The sequence below is a fragment of the Lissotriton vulgaris genome, chromosome 2_1 (assembly GCF_964263255.1).
Source record: "Lissotriton vulgaris chromosome 2_1, aLisVul1.2, whole genome shotgun sequence".
Taxonomy (NCBI): Eukaryota; Metazoa; Chordata; class Amphibia; order Caudata; family Salamandridae; genus Lissotriton; species Lissotriton vulgaris.
This window is the reverse complement of record NC_141687.1, coordinates 1,063,885,808-1,063,909,001: the sequence shown is the minus strand read 5'-3', so window position 1 is coordinate 1,063,909,001 and position 23,194 is coordinate 1,063,885,808. Positions and strand designations below refer to the sequence as shown.

Genomic DNA, 23,194 nt, shown 5'->3' with positions numbered 1-23,194 from the left:
TCAGAACCATCTAGCATTCAGAAAGCTACTTAAAACCTGGATATTCGACAAGTAATTCCCCACCTTTCCTCAAGCGCCTTGAGACCCTCTGGGTATGTAGCGCGCTATACAAATTACCGAATTGAACTAGCCAGCCGGCAAGTGACCAGACAACGCGTCAAGTAGCAAACAAGCAGAAGGGCCCCACGCAGATCTCGTGGATGCTGGAGGGTGGTCTTCGGTGTAGGTGCTGCTCGGGACTGGGGCTTCTCAATCCCCAAAGCACTCACTTGAGGGTGCCTCAGAGGTCGTGCTGGTAGCCGAAGTGCAGTTTCTTCAAGATGGCCGGTCCCACGTGTCTCGTCGCACCCACGGATTTCAGCTGTGCTGCAGATGTGAGTTGAGGTCGGAGAGGTCTGGAAGTCCGGGTATCGTCGGGCTCTGAAGTCTGGTTACGCCAGGAAGGACGACAAAGTGGACGGCTCGGACGCTTCGTGGTGCCTGTGGATGCAGGGTGGTCACTCCTTGGCCACAAGGGAGATTTCTTCAGTCTTCTGTGGAGCAGAACGTCAAAGTCCAGAGTTTCTTCTTTGTAGAGTTGTTCAGGATAATCTAAATTGGAATGTGACTGGCTCCTACTTTTATCCTGCTAAAGGGGGCTGTACTAGCGACTAGGTCCCTCCCATGGGTGGGACCAGGAAGGGGGGTGGTTACACCCCCTGTCCTTTGTCAGGTTTCGCGCCAGAGCTGGGGCTGGAGTGCCCCAGCAACTGGTTTGAACCGGGGTATGCACAGGGACACCTTGTGAGCCCCAGGCATGTCTCCTGCCTATCTGGATACACAAAGTCCTGTCTGGTGTGGTGCTGGCACCTCCCCAGGCAGGAAACCCTTTGTCCTGAGGCTCTGGTTAACTGTAACCAGGGTTCTAGGTCTGTACATGTTGTGTCCCTCTAAAAGGGTGGAATGCTACCCCCGTCGCCAGAACTGGCGAGGGGGTAGTATTCCAAATCGCATGACACCTTACGCGACATGTTTTGATAATGCCAAACGAAAGTTAGCAATAACCGCGAGGATTATAATGCACTTAAGAGTATATGGTATGGCACTATCATGGAAACAGCTAAAGGACATGGTTCCGAAAGCTGCAGACAGGCTCAGCTCATGCTAGAGCACCATCTCACATATTTCCAAGCACTCTGCCTTCAGGATTGATAATGTCTGCCATAGGAGTGACTTAAAGGAATATATGTGTCCATTTTGGGTTAGATATAGGTATACTATATCTAAAGCAAAGGGTGATAACACCACGTTGCCCCAGCTGAGTGATCAGCCAGTTGTGCCAAATAGTAAGGCCAGGCCAGGGGATGCACAATACGTGCTGCAGCCCCTGGTAGGCCTTGGATGCACCTATGCCCTGGGTATCTAGGGTACACTGTACAGGGGCTCACAAGGTGATCCAAGTTACAATTGGTAAGGCACCTAAAGTGCTCGGAGTCCATTTTAACAGAGAGAGCAGAGGGCCTGGGATCCTGAATAGCAGGGACCCAGGTCAACTAAGTCGAAAACCAGCTAAACACTAGGCAAAAAGTTGGGGGTAACCATAGTCAGATGTCCACCTTCCTACACGCGGCACAACCCCTGCATGGAGCCGTAGAGTCTGCCGCCTGAGGCGGAGTGCCGGCACTCTCCAGCGTCGCCGGACCAGGTTCCTTCCAGGCGCCCTGCACTGGGGACCGGAGCGGGGCTGGAACCGGACCGGCCCTGGAACTGCGCCGACCCGACCTCCACCCAGGTAGCCATCCGCGCGGGGCAACGAGATGGTCCTGGGGAGTGACACGAAGCCCTCCGCCAGCCTCGGCCTAGAATGAGGCGTAGATCACTCAGCAACCCATGAGGCAGTGCCAGAGACGATTCCACCTCCGACTCGACCCCCGTCGAGGCAGCCGCCTGCGGAGGGAGGTCGAGAGGGGCGCGGGGTCCTTACCTGGCCTCGACCCCGAGCGGGGTGAGGAGGGTTCACCGGCCTTAGTGGCTCCGTACGGTCCAGCTGCTGCCGGCGCCGTAGCAGCGTCACCACGGCCCTAGACGAGACCACCCTGTCAAGGGACCGAGAGGGGCTCGGGGATGCGACCCGAGCCCCGGCGACCTCCTGCGATACCACAGGGACTCCCGCAGGAGTTTGCAGCGAGGCAGAGACGCTGTGGCTGAAGGAGGTGCCCCAGCGGAGCCGCACCCCAACAGAGCCACACCTTCCAAACCTGGATCCGAACCAGTCGGCGCCGGAGCCGCCGCGAAGGGCCCTGCGCAAGGCGAGGAGTCCGCCGATGCCTGAGAAGGGGAAGACACCAGTGAGGCCTGCAAAGCTGCTGCGTATGTCTCCATTTGGACTCTCGACACCCCCACAGCGGGGAACGGTGGATAGGACAATATGCGGGCCGCATCACCCGCGTAAGCCGAAACCGAGCCCCCTGGGACAATCTACGACACTTACCCACTGGGGAGCGACGCACACGTGACATCGGAGAAGGGTGAGGACAACTACCACGGCCGAACCTGAAGCCGGCCGCCAAAGCAGACCAAGGGGAGGACGTCGACCTGGAGTAGCGCCGAAAGAAGTTTCATGCGGCGCTCCCGCAGCGACTTCGGCTTCCACTGTTGACAGGACTCGCAGTCGGTAGTGCCGTGATCCTCCCCCAAACACCACATACAAATGAGGTGCAGGTCCGTCGCCGACATAAGACGCCCACAAAATGTACAAGTTTTGAAGCCTGAAGGCATTCACACACTGTTCCACCAAAGAATGGAGAAAAAAAGGGCCCGAAACAGGCACGTAGCAAGGACCGGATCCGTGTTGCACGTGGAAAAGGAAAAAACGGACGTAGGCGTGCTGGGGCGGGTCTTATGTGACCTCGCTGAAGTCACACGCGTGGACAACGCCTGGGCGGAGTTGCGTGATGTCGCCCCACCCCCAGCGCGCAGGGATGCTGTGGCAAAAACGTTTCCGGATCCAGTCTCATGCCTGGGGATAATTCCACGTGAAGGAATCTGCTGCTAGTAGTCTCAATGGGATACTCTGTCACTGCATCTCTCTTCGTGGAGCCCGACATTCCCACAGAGTCTTTTTGGATCGGAATGACTGAAAAGCAATGTAGTCTTCTTCATGATCTGGGGAGAGACAGTAGTTACAAATTTTATGAACGTAGGTGTGCGGGTATATGGAATGGCACCGAGGACAGAATTGAAATGGACTCCATTCCTTCGGCAGAAGACTCGACAATGGAATTTTGAGTGGAAGTAGATACAGGAAACGAGCTAGGCTTGAAGGCCGTGGCTAGAGTTTCCCAACAGGATAATTAAAAGTTTTCAGAAATTCGACACGCTGAATGTGGAAGAGGTAATCAAAACAATACGATGAGGGTTGAGTGAATTGCTCACCGAAGGGATCACTATTAACGGTTTTGATCAGAAAGTTGCAATATTTGTCCGATCCCGATGGCGCAAAGAAAATGTAATGATGGAGTTGATGCCCATGTGCATTATCACCGAAAGGAGAAGTCCCCTTACCTCGTGACTGGAAATGACTTTGAATAAAAACAACTTGCAAAAATCCAAACCCAGGAATAGATGGCAGGAGTATGGAAAGCATGTGTATCTACAGCACACATGCCTTGAACACATGTTTTTACTATTGGAGGGAGAACTTTCTTCAGACTTTCCAAGATGTCTCTGCTTTTGGGTATCTTGAAAAAAGAAATGAGGTTTTTGTACAAGATGTATTCTCAGTAAGATGAATCTTTATCAATGAAAAGTGAAATCTGGACCTAGCCAGATGTAAGAAATAGGGAATTATGATTGTGGGAAGTTGGCCTGATATATAGTGCTCACTATTCTAGTGATCACTCTGTATCATACCAAACAACCCTTATTGATGATTGGTTGTAAGTCAACCTTATAGACCAGCTATCCTAGTAGCATGGACAAGAGCAGTCTTTAGGCTAAACTCTAGAGGGCGTGTTAAGCCAGCTGTTATACCATCACATATACCCCTTGAACATCAAGTGAAAGGACACCACACAAGTTGTTATGAAAATAAAAGGATATTTATTTATAACAAGTCTACCCTGATCTCTTTATGAGTCAGGGAGCTAAGCACACAACAAAACTCTTAAGAAAATACTATAAGTCGCACAACTTACACAAATGCCTGAGGGGCACGAAAAACCATATACACTAAAAGTGGAATGCGAAATACTAGCAGGTAAGTAACAAGATCCAGAGGCTTCAGGATCGCTAGGACTACACTACTGAACCCTCAGGTTAGGAGCAGGAGGCCTAGGGAGATCGGGTGCAGAGTGTGCACTCTCACGCGGGATGCGGGACAAAGTCTATGGATGCTAGTATTCGTAAAGTTAGTGTTATCGGACGAATCCGACTAGATAGACTGAAAACGAAAAAGGATCTGGACACTTAGATAGTGAACCTACGTTGGAGCACCGAAATGCTCAGGTTACCTAGCCCAGGGGCTGCGGCTGCATAGGGTTCAAAAGACGTCTGGAATCCTCGTTGAAGTCTATGGAGCCTGAAAGAAGAAGTTGCTGGCAGGCGACCAGTGAAGATATTCGGAGGGATCCAAGCCTGGATCGGTGATGGAGACGACCTGAAAGCAGAGGGGACTCAGTTCTTAATCACTAGCCAGTGATTAGGTAGGCACCAGGATGGCACCGGATGAAGTCACCTCGACCAGGTGAGTAGGCGACGCTGGACTCTGCTGTCCCTCGGACCAGGAGGCGTTGTCGGCGACCAGGCTGGAGGTGCGAGCTGTCCCACGATTGGGGCAACAAACCTTGGCAAAGTCAAGCCCACGCGGTGGAGTCAAGATGGCGTCTGGAGTGGACCAGGAGGGTCCGGGGTGCTACTCTCTTGGAAGGGTCAAGGGCCAGTCTGGAACAACCAGACCAGCGGTGTAATCGTCGTGGTTCGTCGTCAGGAGGGCCACTAGCCAGCAGGCAAGTGACCGGACAACGCAGTGAGCAGCAAAGAGCAGAAGAGCCCCACGCAGACCTCGTAGATGCTGGGGGGCTGGACTTCGGTGCTGGAGCTGCTCAGGGTTGGGGCTTCTCAAACCCCAGTGCACTCACTCGAGGATCCCTCGGCAGTCGTGCTGGTTAAGCGTCGTCGTTTGAGAAGATGGCCGGTCCCTCAGGTCTCGTCACACCCATGAATCTCAGCTGGGCTGATGATGCAGGTAGAGGTCAGAGATGCCAGGGAATCCGGGTCTCGTCGAGCTGGTCAGTCTTGATCCGGAGGATGGACGTGCAGCAAACCGCGATGCTTAGGTGGTGCCTGCGGGTTCAGGGTGGCTACTCCTTAGCCACAAGGGAGAGTCCTCAAAGAAAGTCAAGAGTTCCTTTCGTAGAAAGTGGTTCAAGATTCAGGATGAACTAATTTGGGAAGGGGGACTGCTCCTAGCTTTATTCTAAAAAAAAGGGGCTGGCACGCGACTAGGTCCTGCCCATGGGTGGGACCAGGAGGGGGTGGTTACACCCCTCTCCCTTGTCCGGACTTTCCCCAGCTCAGGGGCTGGTGTGCCCCTGGAACTGGTTTAAGCCGGCATATGCACAGTGAGCACCGGGGTGCCACTTGCCGTCACCTTCCTCTCAGCCCTGCCTACCTGGGATACACAAAACCCTGTCTGGGATGGTGCTAGCACCGCCCCTGACAGGAAACCCTTTGTCCAAGCTCTCCTCGCTGGAAGGACTCCCAGCAGCAGGAGGTCAGACTTGTGTCTGTGGTGGCAGCATCCATTTTGTGATGCTGAGGCTCGAGTTAACTTTAACCGGGGTTCACAGTTACATACATGTCGTGTCACTCTAGAAGGCTGGAATGCTAACCCCGTCGCCAGAATTGACGAGGGGTTAGTAATCCAATTCGTATGACACCTTACTCGACATGTTTTGATAAAGCGATACCAAAGTTGGCAAATAACCGCGAGGATTATAATGCACTTAAGAGTATATGGTACGCGTTATCATGGAACAGCTATTGGGACTTGGTTCCGCAAGCTGCAGACTGGCTCAGCTCATGCCAGAGCACCATCTCACATAATTCCAAGCACTCTGCCTCCAGGATTGTTAAGGCCTGCCATAGGAGTGACTGATAGGAATATATGTGTCCATTTTAGGGTTAGATATAGGGATACTATATCTAAAGCAAAGGGTGATTACACCACCTTTCCCCAGCTGTCGTGCAGCCAGTTGTGTCAGATTTGGATGGCCAGCCAGGGGTGGCATAATACATGCTGCAGCCCCTGGTAGGTCCTGGGTACACCTATGCCCTGGGTACCTAAGGTACACTGTACAGGGACTGACAAGGTGACTCAGTATCCAATTAGATATGTACCTAAGGTACATGGAATCCATTTTACAGAGAGAGCAGTGGGCCTGGGGTCCTGAATAGCAGGGTCCCAGGTCAACTAAGTCGAAAAACCAGCAAAACACCAGGCAAAAAGCTGGGGGCAACCATAGTCAGATATCCACCTTCCTACAATGATAGTCTCTTGACATGAGATTGGACCAGCGAGGGTACTGAACCCTATGTGGATAGTACTTGGTATCCTTTGTTTTGTATAGATGATTGAAGTGTTTCCTTTCTTCTAGGTCTACATCCTCGAGGGTCTCTGCTTCATTTTTCATTTGTATCATTTCTGCCTCTGTGCTGACCAAACAATTTCATAATAGACAAAAATATTTTTGTGTTGTATATTTGGTTTTAGAGCTGTTAATCTCAAACAGGATGACCTCTGCAGCAAGACCTAATGATAATCTGTAACTGATAATTCTACCCATCCACAGTAGCACAAAAGAACAAGATACTTACCTTCGGTAACAAAATATCTGTAAGAAACAGTAGTTAGTATTAGATCCCTTACCTTAGAATATCCCCAGGCGTCAGACTGGATCCGGAAATCTTTGCGTAGCAGTACCCTTGCGTGTCGGTAGGCGTCGTCTGCAGCTCCGCGTCCAAGGTCTGCGTCGTGATGACGTCGTCGGAGTACTTAGACACCTCCTCTGCGTGCTGACGTCAGTTCTTAGACACAGCTTTTCCGCACCAGAAACGCAGAGTCATGATAAAAACCAACACTGGTGCCATTAAAACTAGGGCCCTGAAAGGGGATGACCTTAACCCTAGATATCGGTTCGCAGAACGGGGAGGATGGGTGGAGCGGTAAGGAATCTAATACCAACTACTGTTTCTTACAGATATATCGTTACCGAAGAAAGAAACAGGTTAGTATTAGATTCCTTACCTTAGAATAGATACCCCAGCAATACCGACCCCGGTGGTGGGTCTGCGAACCAATAATCACACCAGAAAGTCCTGGAGGACGGAACGGCCAAAGAAGCCATCCCTCCGGACTTGGCTGTCCAGGCAGTAGTGTCTCGCAAATGTGTGCAATAATGCCCACGTAGCTGTCCTGCAAGGGGACACCCCGGCCTAGGGCAGTGGTAGCCACCGTGGCCCGAGTGGAATGGGCCCTCAGCCCAACAGGAGGCTCCTTCTATGCCAAGGAGTAACAAGCCTTGATACACAAGACGACCCACCAAGAGATGGTCCGCTTGTGTACCGCCTTCCCTTATTAGCGCCCACGTAACCAACAAAGAGTTGGTAATCCACCTGGAACTGGCGTGTGCGATCCAGATAGAATGAGAGCGCACGTTTTGGGTCCAGACGGTGGAGCTGGTCTTCCTCCTTTGAGGGATGCGGAGGCGGAATGAAGGTGGGCAAGGTGATAGACTGCCCAATGTGGAAGGCCGTGACAACCTTGGGCAGGAAAGAGGGTCTAGTCCGCAACACAACTTTGTCCGGATGGACAGAAAGGAAAGGAGGTTTGGATGAAAGAGCCTGGAGCTCACTCACTCTCCTGGCAGAGGTGATGGCAACCAGGAAAGCAGTCTTCGGAGTAAGAAGGCGGATAGCACAGTTATCAGATGTGTGCTCCCTTTGAGCCACTTCACAAGTAAGAACCAGGTTCAAGTCCCACTGAGGCATCACGAATGGAACAGGCTGAAACGTGTGTGTGATGCCTTTCAGAAAAAGAGTTACAATAGGGGAATTGAACAAAGATGGTTGATCAGGCAGCCTTAGAAAGGCCGAAAGGGCGGAAAGGTAGCCCTTGAGAGTGCACAGAGCAGAGCCCTGCTGGGCAAGAGAAAGAAGGAAGAGAAGAACCTCAGAAAGAGGGGCAGAGAGAGGATCCACAGCCTTTGCTGTGCACCATGCCACAAATCTGTTCCACCTGCAGGCGTATACCGACTTTCTGGAGGGACGCCTGGCTGCCAGAATGACATTACAGACTTCAGGAGGCAAGTCAAATGTCCTCAACTGTCGCCGCTCAATCTCCAAGCATGGAGGTGGAGATTGGACAGGTTTGGGTGGAAGACCGTCCCCTGCTGCTGCGCCAGAAGGTCCTCCTGAAGAGGCAGACGAACCTGGGGATCGACTGACATACTGAGTAGCTCGGGATACCTTGGACCCGGTCGCGTTTTATGATCTTCAGCACTTTGGGCAGAAGTGGTATAGGCGGAAAGGCGTACAACAGACCGCAACTCCACTCGTGATGAAAAGCGTCTCCAAGCGAGTGCCGCCTTGGAAATTCCAACGCGCAGAACTGATGACATTGCGCGTTCTCTTCGGTGGCGAATAGATCTAACCAAGGCTTTCCCCACTGCAGAAAGAGACCTTGCGCCACATCAGAGTTCAGATGCCATTCGTGATTCATCATGCACCGGCGGCTGAGTTCGTCCGCCCTGGCGTTCAGAGAACCTGCCAGGAGTTGGACCACCAGGGTCACGCCCTAATGTTCCAGCCACTGCCAGAGGCGCAGAGCCTCCTGGCAGATGGTCCATGACCCCAACGCGCCCTGCTTGTTGCAGTACCAAATGGCGGTGGTGTTGCCCGTGAACACCTGCACTACACTCCCCCGGACAAAGGGGAGGAATGCTTTCAGTTCAAGACGAATCGCCCGCAGCTACAAAAGGTTGATATGGAGCCGGGACTACGCCGGAGACCAGAGGCCTCTGATCTCCGCCTCTCCCATGTGGCCTACCCAGCCCTGGAGGGACGCGTCCGTTACAAGTACGTGCTCCGGTTGGGGAAGGGAGAGGGATCTGCCGCTGACCCAATCGCGGTCCGTGAGCCACCACTGCAGCTGTCTTGCAGTGCCCTCTGAGATCAGGACATGGTCGGACAGGATGCTGGGCCCACTGAAACTTCAGGTCCCACTGCAGAGCCCGCACCCGCCATTGGGCGTGATGCACCAGAAGGATGCAGGAAGCCATCAGCCCCCGAAGCCGCAGTGTCAACCTGACCGAGACTCGGGATAAAGGCTGAAAGATCGGAATCAGAGCCTGAATATCCAGAACCCGCTGCTCGGGGGGATAAACCCGAAACTGCGCTGAGTCGAGAGCCGCTCCGATGTAGAGGAGCTTTTGAGAGGGACAAAGGTGTGACTTCGGCACATTGATGGAGAACCCCAGCAGGTGCAGGAGGTCCGCCGTCGTCTGGAGGTGGCTGACGACTGTCTGGGGCGAGCCCGCCTTCAACAACCAGTCGTCGAGGTAGGGGAAGACTGAAACCCCTAACCTGCGCAGATGAGCTGCGACCACCGCCATCACTTTCGTGAACACCAGTGTGTCGCTGGTAAGGCCGAAGGGGAGCACGGTAAAATGAAAGTGCTCGTGGCCTACCGTGAACCGCAGGTAGCGCCGGTGGGACGGCAGGACGGGGATGTGGAAATAAGCGTCCTGCAAGTCCAACGCTACCATCCAGTCTCCTGAATCCAGGGCTGCTAAGACCTGAGCCAGTGTCAGCATTTTGACCTTCTCCTTCCGGAGGAAGCCGTTGACGTTCCGTAGGTCCAAGATAGGGCGTAGGCCCCCTTTGCCCTTCTTGGGCACCGGAAAGTGGAGGGAGTAGCAACCACACCCTACTTCTGGCCCGGGAACGCGCTTGATGGCCCCCTTGGCCAAGAGGGCCGTAACTTCCTCCTGCAGAAGCCGCAAATGATCCCCCGATACGCGGTGGTATTGCGGTGGCATGGCTGGAGGGTTCGTCTTGAAGGGGAGGGAGTAGCCCCTTCGGACTATTTGCAGCACCCACCTGTCCGATGTGACAGTGCGCCAGTGGGAGTGGTGGTGGCGAACCCTGCCCCCCACTGGCGTCACATGGGCCTGAAAACACAGACTAGGAAGGTTTTGAGGCGGATACTGCAGGGGAGGTGTGGACTGGCCTCACTGTTGTCCCCGACCGCCTCCACGGCGGTTTCCACGGCGGCCACCGCGTTGGATGTTAGTCTGCGGTGCGTGTCTGGCAGCACGTGTGGGGGCGCCCCTTCCTTGGCCACGAAAGGAGCGAAAGGCACCCGTTTGCTGGCGCGGTACCGTAGCCCTGGAGTCCTTAAAGCGCTCAAGAGCATGGTCTGCCTTGTCGCCAAAAAGGCAACGGCCATCAAGGACACCTGCTAAAAGTTGGCGAACCTCAACCAGGCGTGGCGACGAATCGCCACCGTTGTTGCCATCGCTCTGCCCAGTGAGTCGGTGGTATCCAGCCCACACCGGATGGAAAAACGTGTCGCATCTCGACCCTCCGCAAGGGCTTGGGCGAGTTTAACCATGACCTCTGCCGGGCATTGTGGCAGCAGGCCCTCGACCGTGTTCCACAGGGAGTGGGTGTAGCGGCCCAAGAGGCATGCGGTGTTGGAAGACCGCAGTCCCAGACTAAGGGAGGAGAATATCTTCTTTCCGTAATTCTCATACCTCTTGGATTCCCGATCAGGCGGAGCCGACGGGAATGCGGTCTGGGAGTTTGAGGCCTGGATGACCAGGCTCTCGGGGGTGGGGTGGGTGCCCAAAAGAACGTCAGTTAAGGCCTCATTAAATGGCAGCAGGGGCTCAGCCGAGCTTGACTGCGGTTTAAGGACCTCAATGAGGAGGTTAGTCCTCATGGCTGCGACGGGGAGCTCAAGGCCCAAGGCCTTGGCAGCCCGCGTCAACACCACACTGAAGATTGCCCCCTCCTCCGTAGCCACGGTAGGAGGTGAGACAGAACCAGTGTCTGGCGAAGTGTCCAGACCACCGGCATCCCCAAGTCCACCTGATGGCTCCGACCCCGCAACCTGTCCCTCTACCTCTGCCTGGACTGGGACCTCTCGCGGCGCGGGCCGACTGCCGGAGTTCGAGCTGCTTGCGGGACCGCTTCCGCCTAGCTTTCGAAGTCAGGGCCCGGCAGTCGGAGCAGGCCTTGTTGTCGTGATCGGCGCAGCGACAGTGGAGGCACCGGCGGTGAGGGTCGGTGACCGACATCAGTCGGTCGCAGTCCTCACAGGGTTTTAAACCTGGCATCCCTACCGGCAATGTTCGGAGTCGAAGACTCGAAAAATGATCAAAAGGGATCGTAAAAAGTTTAGTCAAAAAAATAACTAAGGTACCACTTTTTCAGAATCTGCGCAGCTGGCGCGGAAAAAAGAAGAAGTGACGTCAGCACACGGAGGCGGCGTCTAAGTACTCCGACGACGTCATCATGGCGCCCACGACGGACCCGCAGACGACGCCTACCGACGCGCAAGGGTACTGCTACGCGAAAATTTCCGGATCCAGTCTGACGCCTGGGGATATTCTAAGGTAAGGAATCTAATAGTAACCTGTTTCTTTTAGATAAACTGGTTTACCACCAGAGATTCTTCTTTAACCATTTCTTAAATGTCTAGTTGTCGGTGCTTTGGTAGGTCTTTCATTAAATACCTTATTCCTTCTCAGACCTCCCTGTGATATGGACCAAGTAGTGCTGCAGCATTTGCATTCTTTAATGTCTATGCAGCCATGTTGAAAATGTTCTGCCCATTATATACATTATTTTGCTCTCTTTCAGGCAGAGTTTTCTGAGACATTAAAGTCACAGTCGGATTTCTAAAATTCTAAACCTGTGGGGGCTTATATTGCTTTTGGAGTTTTGCAGTGATTGCTTTAACAGTAGCCAGGTTAAAACTTATCTTCAGCGATCACTAAAGGAAGCAAATGTCTTGGAGCCACTCTTGGCTGAAGGGTCTCAGATATTACAGAGACTGATGCTTGGGGTGCTTCCAATGGTGTGTTCATCTTATTCCACCTCTTGCTAGAACATTGAAGAGCATTATGCAATCCACTCGTGAGATTCTCTTAGGGCAGGAGAAGTCAGGGTAGAAGACAAATAAGATCTGTCACTAGATGTTTATTATGACCTAAATCTTGATGGTGATACTCTATTGTTTTGTAGTTAGACGGCTCCCAGATGGTGAAATTGGCATTTCCTGTGGAGTTGGGGATGCAGGAGTCACGGGAGGTACAGGTCTTCTAACTGAAGGTGACAGATGCTCATCTTGACAACATTCTTGGTTTTGGAATCAGCAGCGGCAACTCTGGCAATGGTGTGAAGGAGGATTGCGGATGAGGAGCAGGATAGTTGAGAGGAACCCAAGGAGTTTCTAGTGGGTCCTCTAATGAAATTAAACAATGTGGGACACCCACTGGTCATTGTGTGTTCTCCTTCAGATTGTCTCAATCTATTTTTACGAGTAGGTGTGAACGGAGAAGAGGAGAATTTTGTTTTGTCCTGGGGGTTACTGTAGGAAGAGTCCAGTCTTGGTAAATGGGTCACAGATGTTGAATGGACTGAAAATATGCACAGTGTAGGAGAAGCAGAGAAAGTTATAGAATATATGGATGTTGAATGAGATGGTCTTGATGTCGACAGGTGCTTTTTTGCAGTTGATCACTATATTGATGGTAGCGATATGGGCCTCTACAATGTAGAAACATTGTCAATGCAAGGTTAGTCAACTCGAAGTACCTTCGCATCAATGGGGTAACTGGCCTGCAACGGGGTCTCGTTGGCAACCTTTCCCTCTATGGCGAATATGTTGGTCCTTTAGACGTCTAGATCATTGACGCAAAACAGGAGTGATGTCTGAGATGGTGTTTCTGGTTATCTTTTTTCCTCTTCTACTCAAATCTTCTTCTTGGGAAGTTTTTTTGAGGTGTGGGCATCCTGGGGTGCTGGAAGGATGATTTGTCAGCTCATTTCTTGTCTTAGCCATCCTATTTTTAAATTTCCTGAGCCTGATGCCTTCTCTATCTGCCAATGCCTTTTGGAATTTGTTTTGGCAGAAGTCAGATTCTTTAGTTGAATGTGGTAAGCACACCTGTGTGAGTCTGAGGCTGTCTTTTTTTCTGCCAAAGAGGCTCTGTGACAGAAAAATAAAGGAAATGTTCACTAGATAAATGTTATCTGAAGAGGTCTCTGAAAAACAGAGATGTGAAAATATTTAGGTGTTGTAAGAACTTTCTCTTGAATGCCAGAAGAATAAAAAAAAAAAAAAAAAAAAAAAGAAGAAGAACTGACTGAGGAAGTAAACTGCCCGTGAGATAGGTGCATCATGGGTAGTGGAAGCTCCTGTAGAGCACAGCAGCCTTTCTTTAGAGATTCACAATGAAAGCCTATTAAGTTGCACTTTTTCTTCAAAGGCAGACCAGTATTTATATTTCATATGCTGTAATGTAGCTTTAAATCATTGGATACGCTTCTGAAAAGTGCTGCACCTCATATGGACAAACTACATAATCATATAGACAAATATTGAATTTGAAGTATTCTGGGGTCAACACATGCAGCAGGGAATTATTCTAACGCTTATGCTGAACAATGAAGATCCTATGATCCTTACATAAGTTCATGTGATGGTTGTGCATTTAAATTTATACAATTTTTACCATTTAAAGCAATTAATATGCGTATGGTAAAAAAGTGGTCTTGGATACCAAACAGAGACGGCAACATTCTAATGTTTATGACCATCAATGAAGATCATACAATGCAGAAGTCTTTATCAGCCTCTTGTCGAAGTGTCAAGACCAATCCAGGGGTAGGGCCCTCTATTGATAACATATATGCTACCTTTTGCTAATAGGTTTCGACTCAAAATTGTAATGCAGCCTCGGGTCTCTGTAATATTAAAGGCATCATACCTTATATTAAAGGGATTACATGCAACATTGCTAAAAAAACAAAACAAGCACAAGTTCTAGGCAGATGAACACCTCTGTCTGAAATTGGGTATGTACATCTCACAAGGTTAAGTGTCATACAGCCACCGAGTATACCTGTTCCTGACACAATTTAAACTGATGACAGACTTACTGATAACCGATGGGAAAGAGCTTGTCCTCACAATCAGAGAGATCACTTAGGATGCCCAAACAGTCAATGGTCATGGAACCTAGCACAAATATACAAGGACATCATAAAATGTTAGTCTTGCAAAGCAACAGTCATGATACAAACACAGCTTGCTTTTCTGTTCACTTTTGAGCAAGGCCTTCACTTACCAATCATCATGTGAATGTTCTCTGGCTCCAGACCATTAAGAAACTTCCTACGCAAACTGAGGCCCTCAAAGTCAACAAACACTCTGCGCTGCACCTCAAACCCATTGCCTGTCACAATCTGCAGAAGAAAAAGGACAAGGAGAAAAATGACTATAATATAGAAGATTTATATCCGGTTTTACTCCCATCTGATCCAACTGCGAACATGGCAACTAAGGCCTCATGATCTTAGGATTGTGTCTGCATATAACCATGCCTTTCCTGATTGGTGCTCCAAGACAAAGCAAATTCTCGATGAAGGCACCTATGTCCAGAGCATCCCTCCCCTGCATCTATTTGACAATTAATTATGCATTAAAAATGGTCTCCACTATCACCGTATGCCTCAAAACAATCACAGAGGGGTATAAAATAATGTATTTACAAGTAACTACTTTTGTCCAGTGTTGGTAACCTGGACAGTTTCATCTGCCTTGAATAATTCTACGACTTTGAACTGGGAGTACTGTGGTTACATAAAAACAGTATAGAAAACGTTACTTGCCTTTGTAACTCTATTTCTTGTGCATAATCTTCTTGTTCATTTTTCACCTTATTAAAATGCCTTAGGCACCATTCACATTTATATTGTACATCATGTGTAGGCTATCCAGTTTTAGGTTTAAACCTATAATAACTGATAAAACCCCTCCACAAGGAATATAGATTTCACCAGTGTAAACATATAAACACTGAAAAAACAACTTTGCAACCACAAACTAAACGCCATTCAAAGAAAGGAAAAGGCGAGTGAAAGTCATTTTTATTTCTAAAGGGGACAATGCAATGTAGCTTTGTTATACAAGGCAGCAGCAAGAAAGAATGACGTAACATTATTCTTCTTGAATTATGTTGTTTAGGGAGGTCACCAAAATATTGTTTCTTCGTTTTGCTTTTTCAGTTTTGTGGTCTTCGGTCTAAAGATGCAGAGTTTAAAAGCATGTTTTAGGTCTTATTTAATTATTTTCTTAATGGTCTTAAAGTTCTTGCCAAGTTAAACAAAGATTGAAGTGATATTTTTTGCATTTGCAGTAATTCAGCTACGTATCTGAAAAAAGTTGTATGATGACCTGTCGAAATCCATACCTAAGCTGAAGTACTTCCCTGAAAGAGATCCTTGTCACTTATTAGATGGTATGCTGAAAGCATGTTTACAATCTTCAGAGTTAACCACATCAATGCTTATGACATTCATCGTCAATGCTGACATTTTTAAAATCCCATTGTTCATGACAAGCTCAGCTCGTCATGAGTGTATGGAGCTGTACATCATGACGAGCTGAGCTCGTCATGAGCGTCCAAGGAGTTAATGAAGAATACTAGTGACTTTGTATTCCATTCTGGTGCACTGTTTTGTTTTGCACAGGAACTAAAACACAAACATTTCTAATTTTGTGCTTTGTGTGGCGTAAAAAAAAGAGTAATTCCAACGGTGTCATTTACCCGATGGTTCTAAGTCCTAGAGGCTGTGAATGCTATTATCCATGTTGTGACTGTTTACAGAATGTTTGCTTAGTGATGGTGCCAAAGCCAAGAAATGTGAGGATCTTTGGTCGCATATAGAGAATGATGTGAAAAAAGCACACCCGACTGCATTCTTAGATTTTTACAGAACAACATGATTGCTGTGGTTGACATAATAAAAAATCTTCCAAGTGTTTGGCGTAATTGGTGTAAACATGAAACATCTCATTGAGAGTAGGCTAGGTGACACTTTTAGTGATATTGGCACTGCAACATGTTCCATTTTTGAATTCTTGCCACTTGGTAAGCAAAGAACTGTTGAGTAGCAATTCAGGAAATTTTATTTTACAGTGCATGAGAAATGGCTTGCAATGATGCATATAAATGTCCCTACTTTAATCATTGCTTTTGAAGTCAAGGAAGCCTCACTGAGGTACTCTGCATAAGTTCTAGCTCCTTTCTGTAGAGGGGAAATTTCTGCGGACATGAAAAGTACTTCTTCATTTTTTACTGCTTCAATAAATGAGGGCATGTGCACCCAGTTCAATGCAGATGTTGCAGAACCTGCCCCAGCGAATCGCAATCTTCAGGTGCACCAGTATTAGCATGGAAAGCTATGTCACTGGTGAGAGTTAGCAAATTGTGAACTGGCTGTTTTGGCCTTGCCCGTCTGAAGTGTCAATGTTGAGAGGGAGCGTGCATGACTAAAAACTCATTACATAAACATTGTATGGTGTACTACAATAAGTTTCATTTGCAAAAATGTCTTTGGACCTCACATACTCTGTACGCCAACTATTTCTTTATACATGCACTATCAGTGCAGAAAGCAAGCAATAATAAAAGCAAAACAATCCATAAACACTGGAAAAACACTGTTTCTGTTGTTTTTAATAGTGCGAAAATGTGTAACCACTGATAACCCCTGTTTTAGTAAGGCATTAAAAACACTGAAAAAGAAACACCAGAATTTACCAAAAATAGAAACTGAAAACAGGAAAGCCTAATCATGTGAAAGCAGCCCTGACATGTTCTGCTTCGATTTCTTTAGTAAGTCTTCTTATTGGGAGGTTTTTTCTTCAAGATCTTTTTTTATCCCATCCTAGGGGCAGCCTTCTGATCCAAGTTGATTTTCTCTGGACTGCAGACAAGCCTGGACCTTCTAAAAAGGGACTTTTCAGGCAGACGATCCTTATAAGGATTGTATTTAATACCTACTTCAAATTCACAAGGCAAAGAACTGTAAAATGTGCTGAAAACATTCTGGTAAAGCCCTAAAAAACAGAGGGTCTACTGCAAAAATCCAAGGCTAAAAAAGTCCCCTCTTCATGGTATGAGTTTGACAGATTATCTCAAGTGCTTAGAAAAGTTCTAAAGCGGAAGGACTGTGAGCACGTATCTGATACCAGACAAACTCCAGGTTAAATGATCTCAACATCCAGAGAACCAAATCGGAACTTCCTGAAAAAAGTGGACAAGAAAACTGCTATGGATTGCAGCCCGCTTCCTGAGGTTGCATGTGTGACCAACATGTTTCCTCCTAGACGTACCCAACCCACACTAAACTTTCATTGCCAGCTAAAGAGGCTACCTCGCCATTGATGAGGACACTTTTGAGAACGCCAACTACAGTGATTTCAATGACAATGCTGCCTTTGACAAACCTGGTTCCAATGACTCCACGGTTGAAACTAAAACCGGCTAGGACCTCCTAGATTACAATTATTTCTAAACTGGGCATCCAACAGTCCGGGTGCAATAATATACCTCTCTGAGTAAAGTTCCACTCACTTACACCTGCTGGAGGCTGAGGACTGGAAGACCAAGCTTTTTTTGGCCCTGCCTATAGTGCTACACAACTCAAAGTTCTCTTCCGGGGATACTCATCAATAGTTATAAGCACTGAATAGTCACGGCCACGTGCAGGGACCCTGGAGCATTTACAAATAACATATGCATATAACTATATATATTAATGCATGTTTAACCAATATATATATATTATATATATATATATTATATATATATATATATATATATATATATATATATATATATATATATATATATATATATATATATATATATATATATATATATATATATATATATATATATATATATATATCCCAGTAAAGATGGCCCTGCTGCATCAAGCGACCCTGACAACTACAAGCAAATCTGCACTGTTTCGCAGCGACTTCGAGGCCCGGGGTACGAGATGTCCGGTGTCCGCCACTTTTCCCAGGACGGCTCAGGCGGAGTGAGGTATTTTACCTCCAACAGGACGTTGTGCTGCTGCATGACTTTCTCTCACGAATCGCTTTCCTGGACTGAAGGGCGGCAGCAGTTCGAGCGGGCCCAAGGAAGGCAGTGTGGACTTTGGCATTACTATTGGTATCACTTCACCACCTACCTGCATATGCCTGACAAGCGTATTTCAATTCGACACGCATCCCCCATACCGCCGACCCAGATGCATCAGCATATTGCTTCTTGGGAATTGGAGTTTGTGCATTCATCACAACAGCCAAAAGGTGAGCTGAGTCAACACGGAGGAGGAGCTTGCTGGATACTATCGAAAGAAAAGCAGGGCATTGGGATGAAGAATACTACGCAGTGCAGGGCGCTGAGGAAGGCTCTATGCCGAAATGCATTCACCAACACTGGTTGTTCTGCCTAATAAAGCATGATGCTTTCTGTGGATTCCCCTCTGGCCTCTGATTTCTCTAAAGTGGAGGGATGTGACTATTATATATATATATATTCACTGAAAAAAACATGGGTTTCAGGGTCGTTATAGTTAGAAATTAGCATTTAAAAAACCTTTGAAATTCACAAAAAAAAAACACAGGTTTCAGAGACGTTTTAGTTGGAAATCAGCATTTAAAAAACCCTAGAAATTCACTGAAATAAACATAGGTTTCAGGGACGTTATAGTTAGTTGGACATTTCACTCTTACAAAACCATAGAAATTCGGCCGTTCTAGTTAGTTCAGCTAACTAGAACTCGCGCCCCCGCAATGCAAGGCTGATGACGTCACATATTAAATCATTCATGACATGGTCAGTGACATCAATGATTACATCACTGATGACATCATCCATGACTGTGTGTTTCTGTAAGGTTTAAATATGTTATATATATATATATATATATATATCTATATATATATATATATCACAGCTCCAAAACACCAACCAATTGCACACACGAGTGGGTGCACACGAAAACGGGGGTGTACCCGTGTTTAAATATGCGCTCCAAGTATCCCAGGAAGATCACTCCAAAAAGGAAAGTAGCACACGCAGGGGAGGTTTCCACAGATATTTAATGGAAAAACCAACAGCAACGACGCATTTCGCCTTGGGGCTTCGTCAAGTTGACGAAGCCCCAAGGCGAAACGCGTCGTTGCTGTTGGTTTTTCCATTAAATATCTGTGGAAACCTCCCCTGCGTGTGCTACTTTCGTTTTTGGAGTGATCTTCCTGGGATACTTGGAGCGCATATATATATATATATATATATATATATATATATATATATATATATATATATATATATATATGCATGCCAAGGTGTATTGAAGAATGAGTGGGTGTCTGAATGGGTGATAGTAGGTGCATGACTGACTGTATAAGTGAGTGATTAAATGTGTCTTACTGAATGCATGGGTTAGTGACTGATACAGACATTCACACAGTTTAGTTTATCACTTGGTGTGTAAGCTGCTGTATGGGTTGGTGAGTAGTTAAATGAGGGTCTATATGGGTGTTGTCGGAGTATCTGTATGGGTGCCTGAGTGTATCTGTGGGTGGGTGTGACTGTGTATAGATGTGTGAGTGGGCGATTCACTGGTTGTATGGGTTCAAGAGTGTGTCTGTTAAGGGCTGTATGGGTGAGTGAGTGTGCATATGGCTGCGTTGGTGAGTGAATGGATGTCTCAGTGGTATATGTGTGAGTAACTACAGATGTGAAAGGCAGTATATATGAGTGTTGGAGTATATAAATTACTATATGTGAGAGTGAGTGATACAGAGAGTGGCTGTATGGATGAGTGTGTGCTTGTGTCAGTGATTGTGTAAGAGAGTAAGTATGTGTTAGTATATGGAAGCATAGGTGAGGTGCTGTGTGTATAACTGTACAGGTGAGTAAATGGTAGTGTGGATTCTTTACATGACTCACTAGGTGTGTAAGTAACAGTACGGGTGAGTGGCAGCTTGTGAGTGACTCTATAGGTGTATGAGTGCATATGATAGTGTTGTATTAATCAGTTACTGTATGTATGAGTGATTGTATGGGTGAATGAGTGGATGTGTGTGTAGACCTAGGATTCAATGAGTACGTATGTAGTAACTGGTATTGGTGTGTCGTTGGTTTCGAAAATGGTTGTCTGTATTTTACAGTGGGTGTATCAAAGGTTATATTAGACTGTGAGGAGGTGCATCTGATTTTCACGTGGATGATGTCATCAGTGATATCACTTGAGATGTCATCAGGGATGTCACTGACCAGGTCATGAATGATGTTATATGTGACATCATCAGCTGTGCATTGCGGGGGCGCGAGTTATAGTTAGCTGAACTATAACGGCCGAATTTCTATGGTTTTGTACGAGTGAAATGTCCAACTAACTATAATGTCTCTGAAACTAATGGTTTTTTCAGCGAATTTCAACAGTTTTTTAAATGCTAAATGCTAACTATGCTTACAAAGGTAGGACATGTGAAGAAAGAGGAAGAAAAGTGCAGAAAGAAGCAAGACAAATGCACAAAGAGGCAACAGAAGTCCAGAAAGACGAAGAAAAGTGCAGGAAGAAGCAAGAGATGTGCAAAAAGAACCAACAGAGGAGCAGAAAGTCCTCCTGTGCCCTCAACTTTTTGCTGACTGGTACTGGTGGTAACTGACTCTGACTAACCAAGCCTAGAGCCAGTGGTATGCTAAAAGACCCTTAGAATACAGTGAAAACACTTACATACACTAGGGAACACTATGCGTTGGGGTACCCCTGTGATTAGCATGACCTCTTCTGTATTTGCCATGAGTTAGTTCCTGGGTCACTGCATGAGTACATGGGTACTGACTGGATGAAAAATGCTTGGTACTGTATCCGCATTCAAGATCGGGATCAGCGAATATAGTGACCACCTGCCTCAAGAAATAACAATAAAAGTTAACTCACTTCTTAATGTCGAACCATTCTCAGGCATTAACATCGAAGTGGCCACAAATCTTAAGCGGCTTCGATGCAACCCCAGCAACATCAATACTATATATCAAAAGGCAAAAAGTCTTTATTCGCAATCAGCAAAACTTATGACAAAACCGGTAGAAGTATGGCAAAACTTCATCTTGGCTGTCGACAAGAAACTATTGAAAGGGCCATCAAAAAATTTAATGCATCAAACGAGAATATCAACCAAAATGCAACCCACTCCAGAAATGAAAATCCAAAAGCAGATCATAAACCGAACTTTGAGACTGATGAGGAAAGACCCATTAAACCAAGATCTACAGAAAATTTTACTGGAAGCAAAGTGACTGCTAAAAAGTATGAAATGGGAAAAAGCGGAAAAATGAAGAATTATGGGTTAAACTCCTCTGTGAAGCTAAACGGAAAAACAGCTCAAGGTTTTGGCATATGATCAAAAGATTAAAGAATCCAGACCTTCTCTTCCAGGGGATCCTCATCAATAGTCATAAGCATTAGAATATTCCCGCCCATGCGCGGGACCCCGGAAACACTACATTATATGTGCCCCACATATATACATATATTTAATAAATAATATATATATATAAAAACATGCAATAGCAGCCAAATAACATCAGAGCTGAAATATGCTGTGAAGAATTTCCACCATACATGAATAATAAGCATTAGAAACATGAGAAACAACACCAAAGATTGTTTAGAAACTGTTTTAATGCTCAGAAAGCAGTAGAAATTCTCATAAGTCACTGGAAGCATAGGAAGCTCCCAGGCTGTATTGCAAATACACAGTCTAAAAAGACTGAAAAGCTAACCTGCAGCTGAATAGCAATAAACTGACAACGTGCCTTTAAGGCACTCATGACCCCCTGTATCCCATCATGCCCCAGGGGTGACAGTTAGGTCAGTTGTTCTTTCCGGCTCCTTCAGAGAAGGACCCTGGTTACACAGCTCCACTATTTTTCTGGTTTTTGACAGAAAAATACTTCACTTTTGACAACTTTTACTCTTACTTTGACATTTAACATCTAGTCAAGTAAGATACTGTTTTTTTCAGTCACTTTAGTGAACATTTTCTTCTGAGAATGCCTTCACTCTTTGACAAATGTCCTTCTTGTGGCAACAAGAAGGCAAAATCAGACAACCACGACGTCTGCATCCTGTGTCTGCCTGAGGATCATGATCCAGGCACCTGTCTTCATTGTGAGCACCTGTCAGGAAGAACTCTCAAAGACAGGGAGAGGATTCGCATTTATGGCCTGGCTCACAGGGCTTCAAGAGGAAGATCAACGGTGAAGAAGGGCTCCAAGAAGGTTCATACATCTTCAAAGAAGAAGTCTTCATACCCTTCTACTTCAGCGTCTGGCTCGGCGCTGAGAAAAGAACCACCGGTGGAGTTTTCCTCTTCAAAACTACAGTCGACGGCGGGCTCGCCGTCGAAGAGAAGACCAGGTACGTTGACGACGTCGAAAGATCCAGCTCCGTCGTCGAAATCCCCTCCGCCGGCGTCAACCGGCCGACGTCGAGGGAGGTCACTCCGCCGTCGTCAACCAGGCGACGACCGGCATCGAGATCCATTACCCCTCCGCCGTCGTCAACCAGGCGACGGCCGGCGTCGAGGGAGGTCACTCCGCCGTCGTCAACCAGGCGACGACCGGCATCGAGAAGTGTGACCCCTCCGCCGATGTCCAAGAAGCGGCGTTAGGAGTCGAGGACCAAGACCCCTCTGCCGTCGACAGTAGCTCGTCGATCGGCGTCGAGGACGCAGTCTCCGTCAGTGCCTCGTCGGCGCTCGGCGTCGAGGGTGCACAATACCCCTCCGCCGTCGTCGCACAGGCACTTGACGTCAAGACAGAGAACTCCGTCGACGGCCGGCCATCGCCGTTCGACGTCGAGGCAGGGAGCTCCATCGACGACTGGACATCGTCGTTCGACGTCGAGAGAGAAGGCTCCGTCGACGACGGGACATCGTCGTTCGACGTCGAGAGAGAAGGCTCCGTCGACGACGGGACATCGTCGTTCGACGTCGAGAGAGAGGACTCCGTCGACGGCTACTCATCGCCGCTCGATGTCGAGAGACTAC

General features: G+C 47.7%; 1 protein-coding gene across 2 annotated transcripts in view; it reads right to left on the bottom strand.

Annotated features, from left to right (window-relative positions):
• Positions 1-23,194, bottom strand: part of KMT2A (lysine methyltransferase 2A) — a 1,431,261-nt gene that overhangs the window by 375,322 nt on the left and 1,032,745 nt on the right. For both annotated transcript variants that reach the window (XM_086956712.1, XM_086956713.1), the window contains exons 23-24: positions 14,397-14,514; positions 14,209-14,287 (exon numbers count right to left, since the gene is read on the bottom strand). In XM_086956712.1, coding sequence (XP_086812838.1) covers positions 14,209-14,287; positions 14,397-14,514 — 197 coding nt within the window. The remainder of the gene's footprint in view (positions 1-14,208; positions 14,288-14,396; positions 14,515-23,194) is intronic.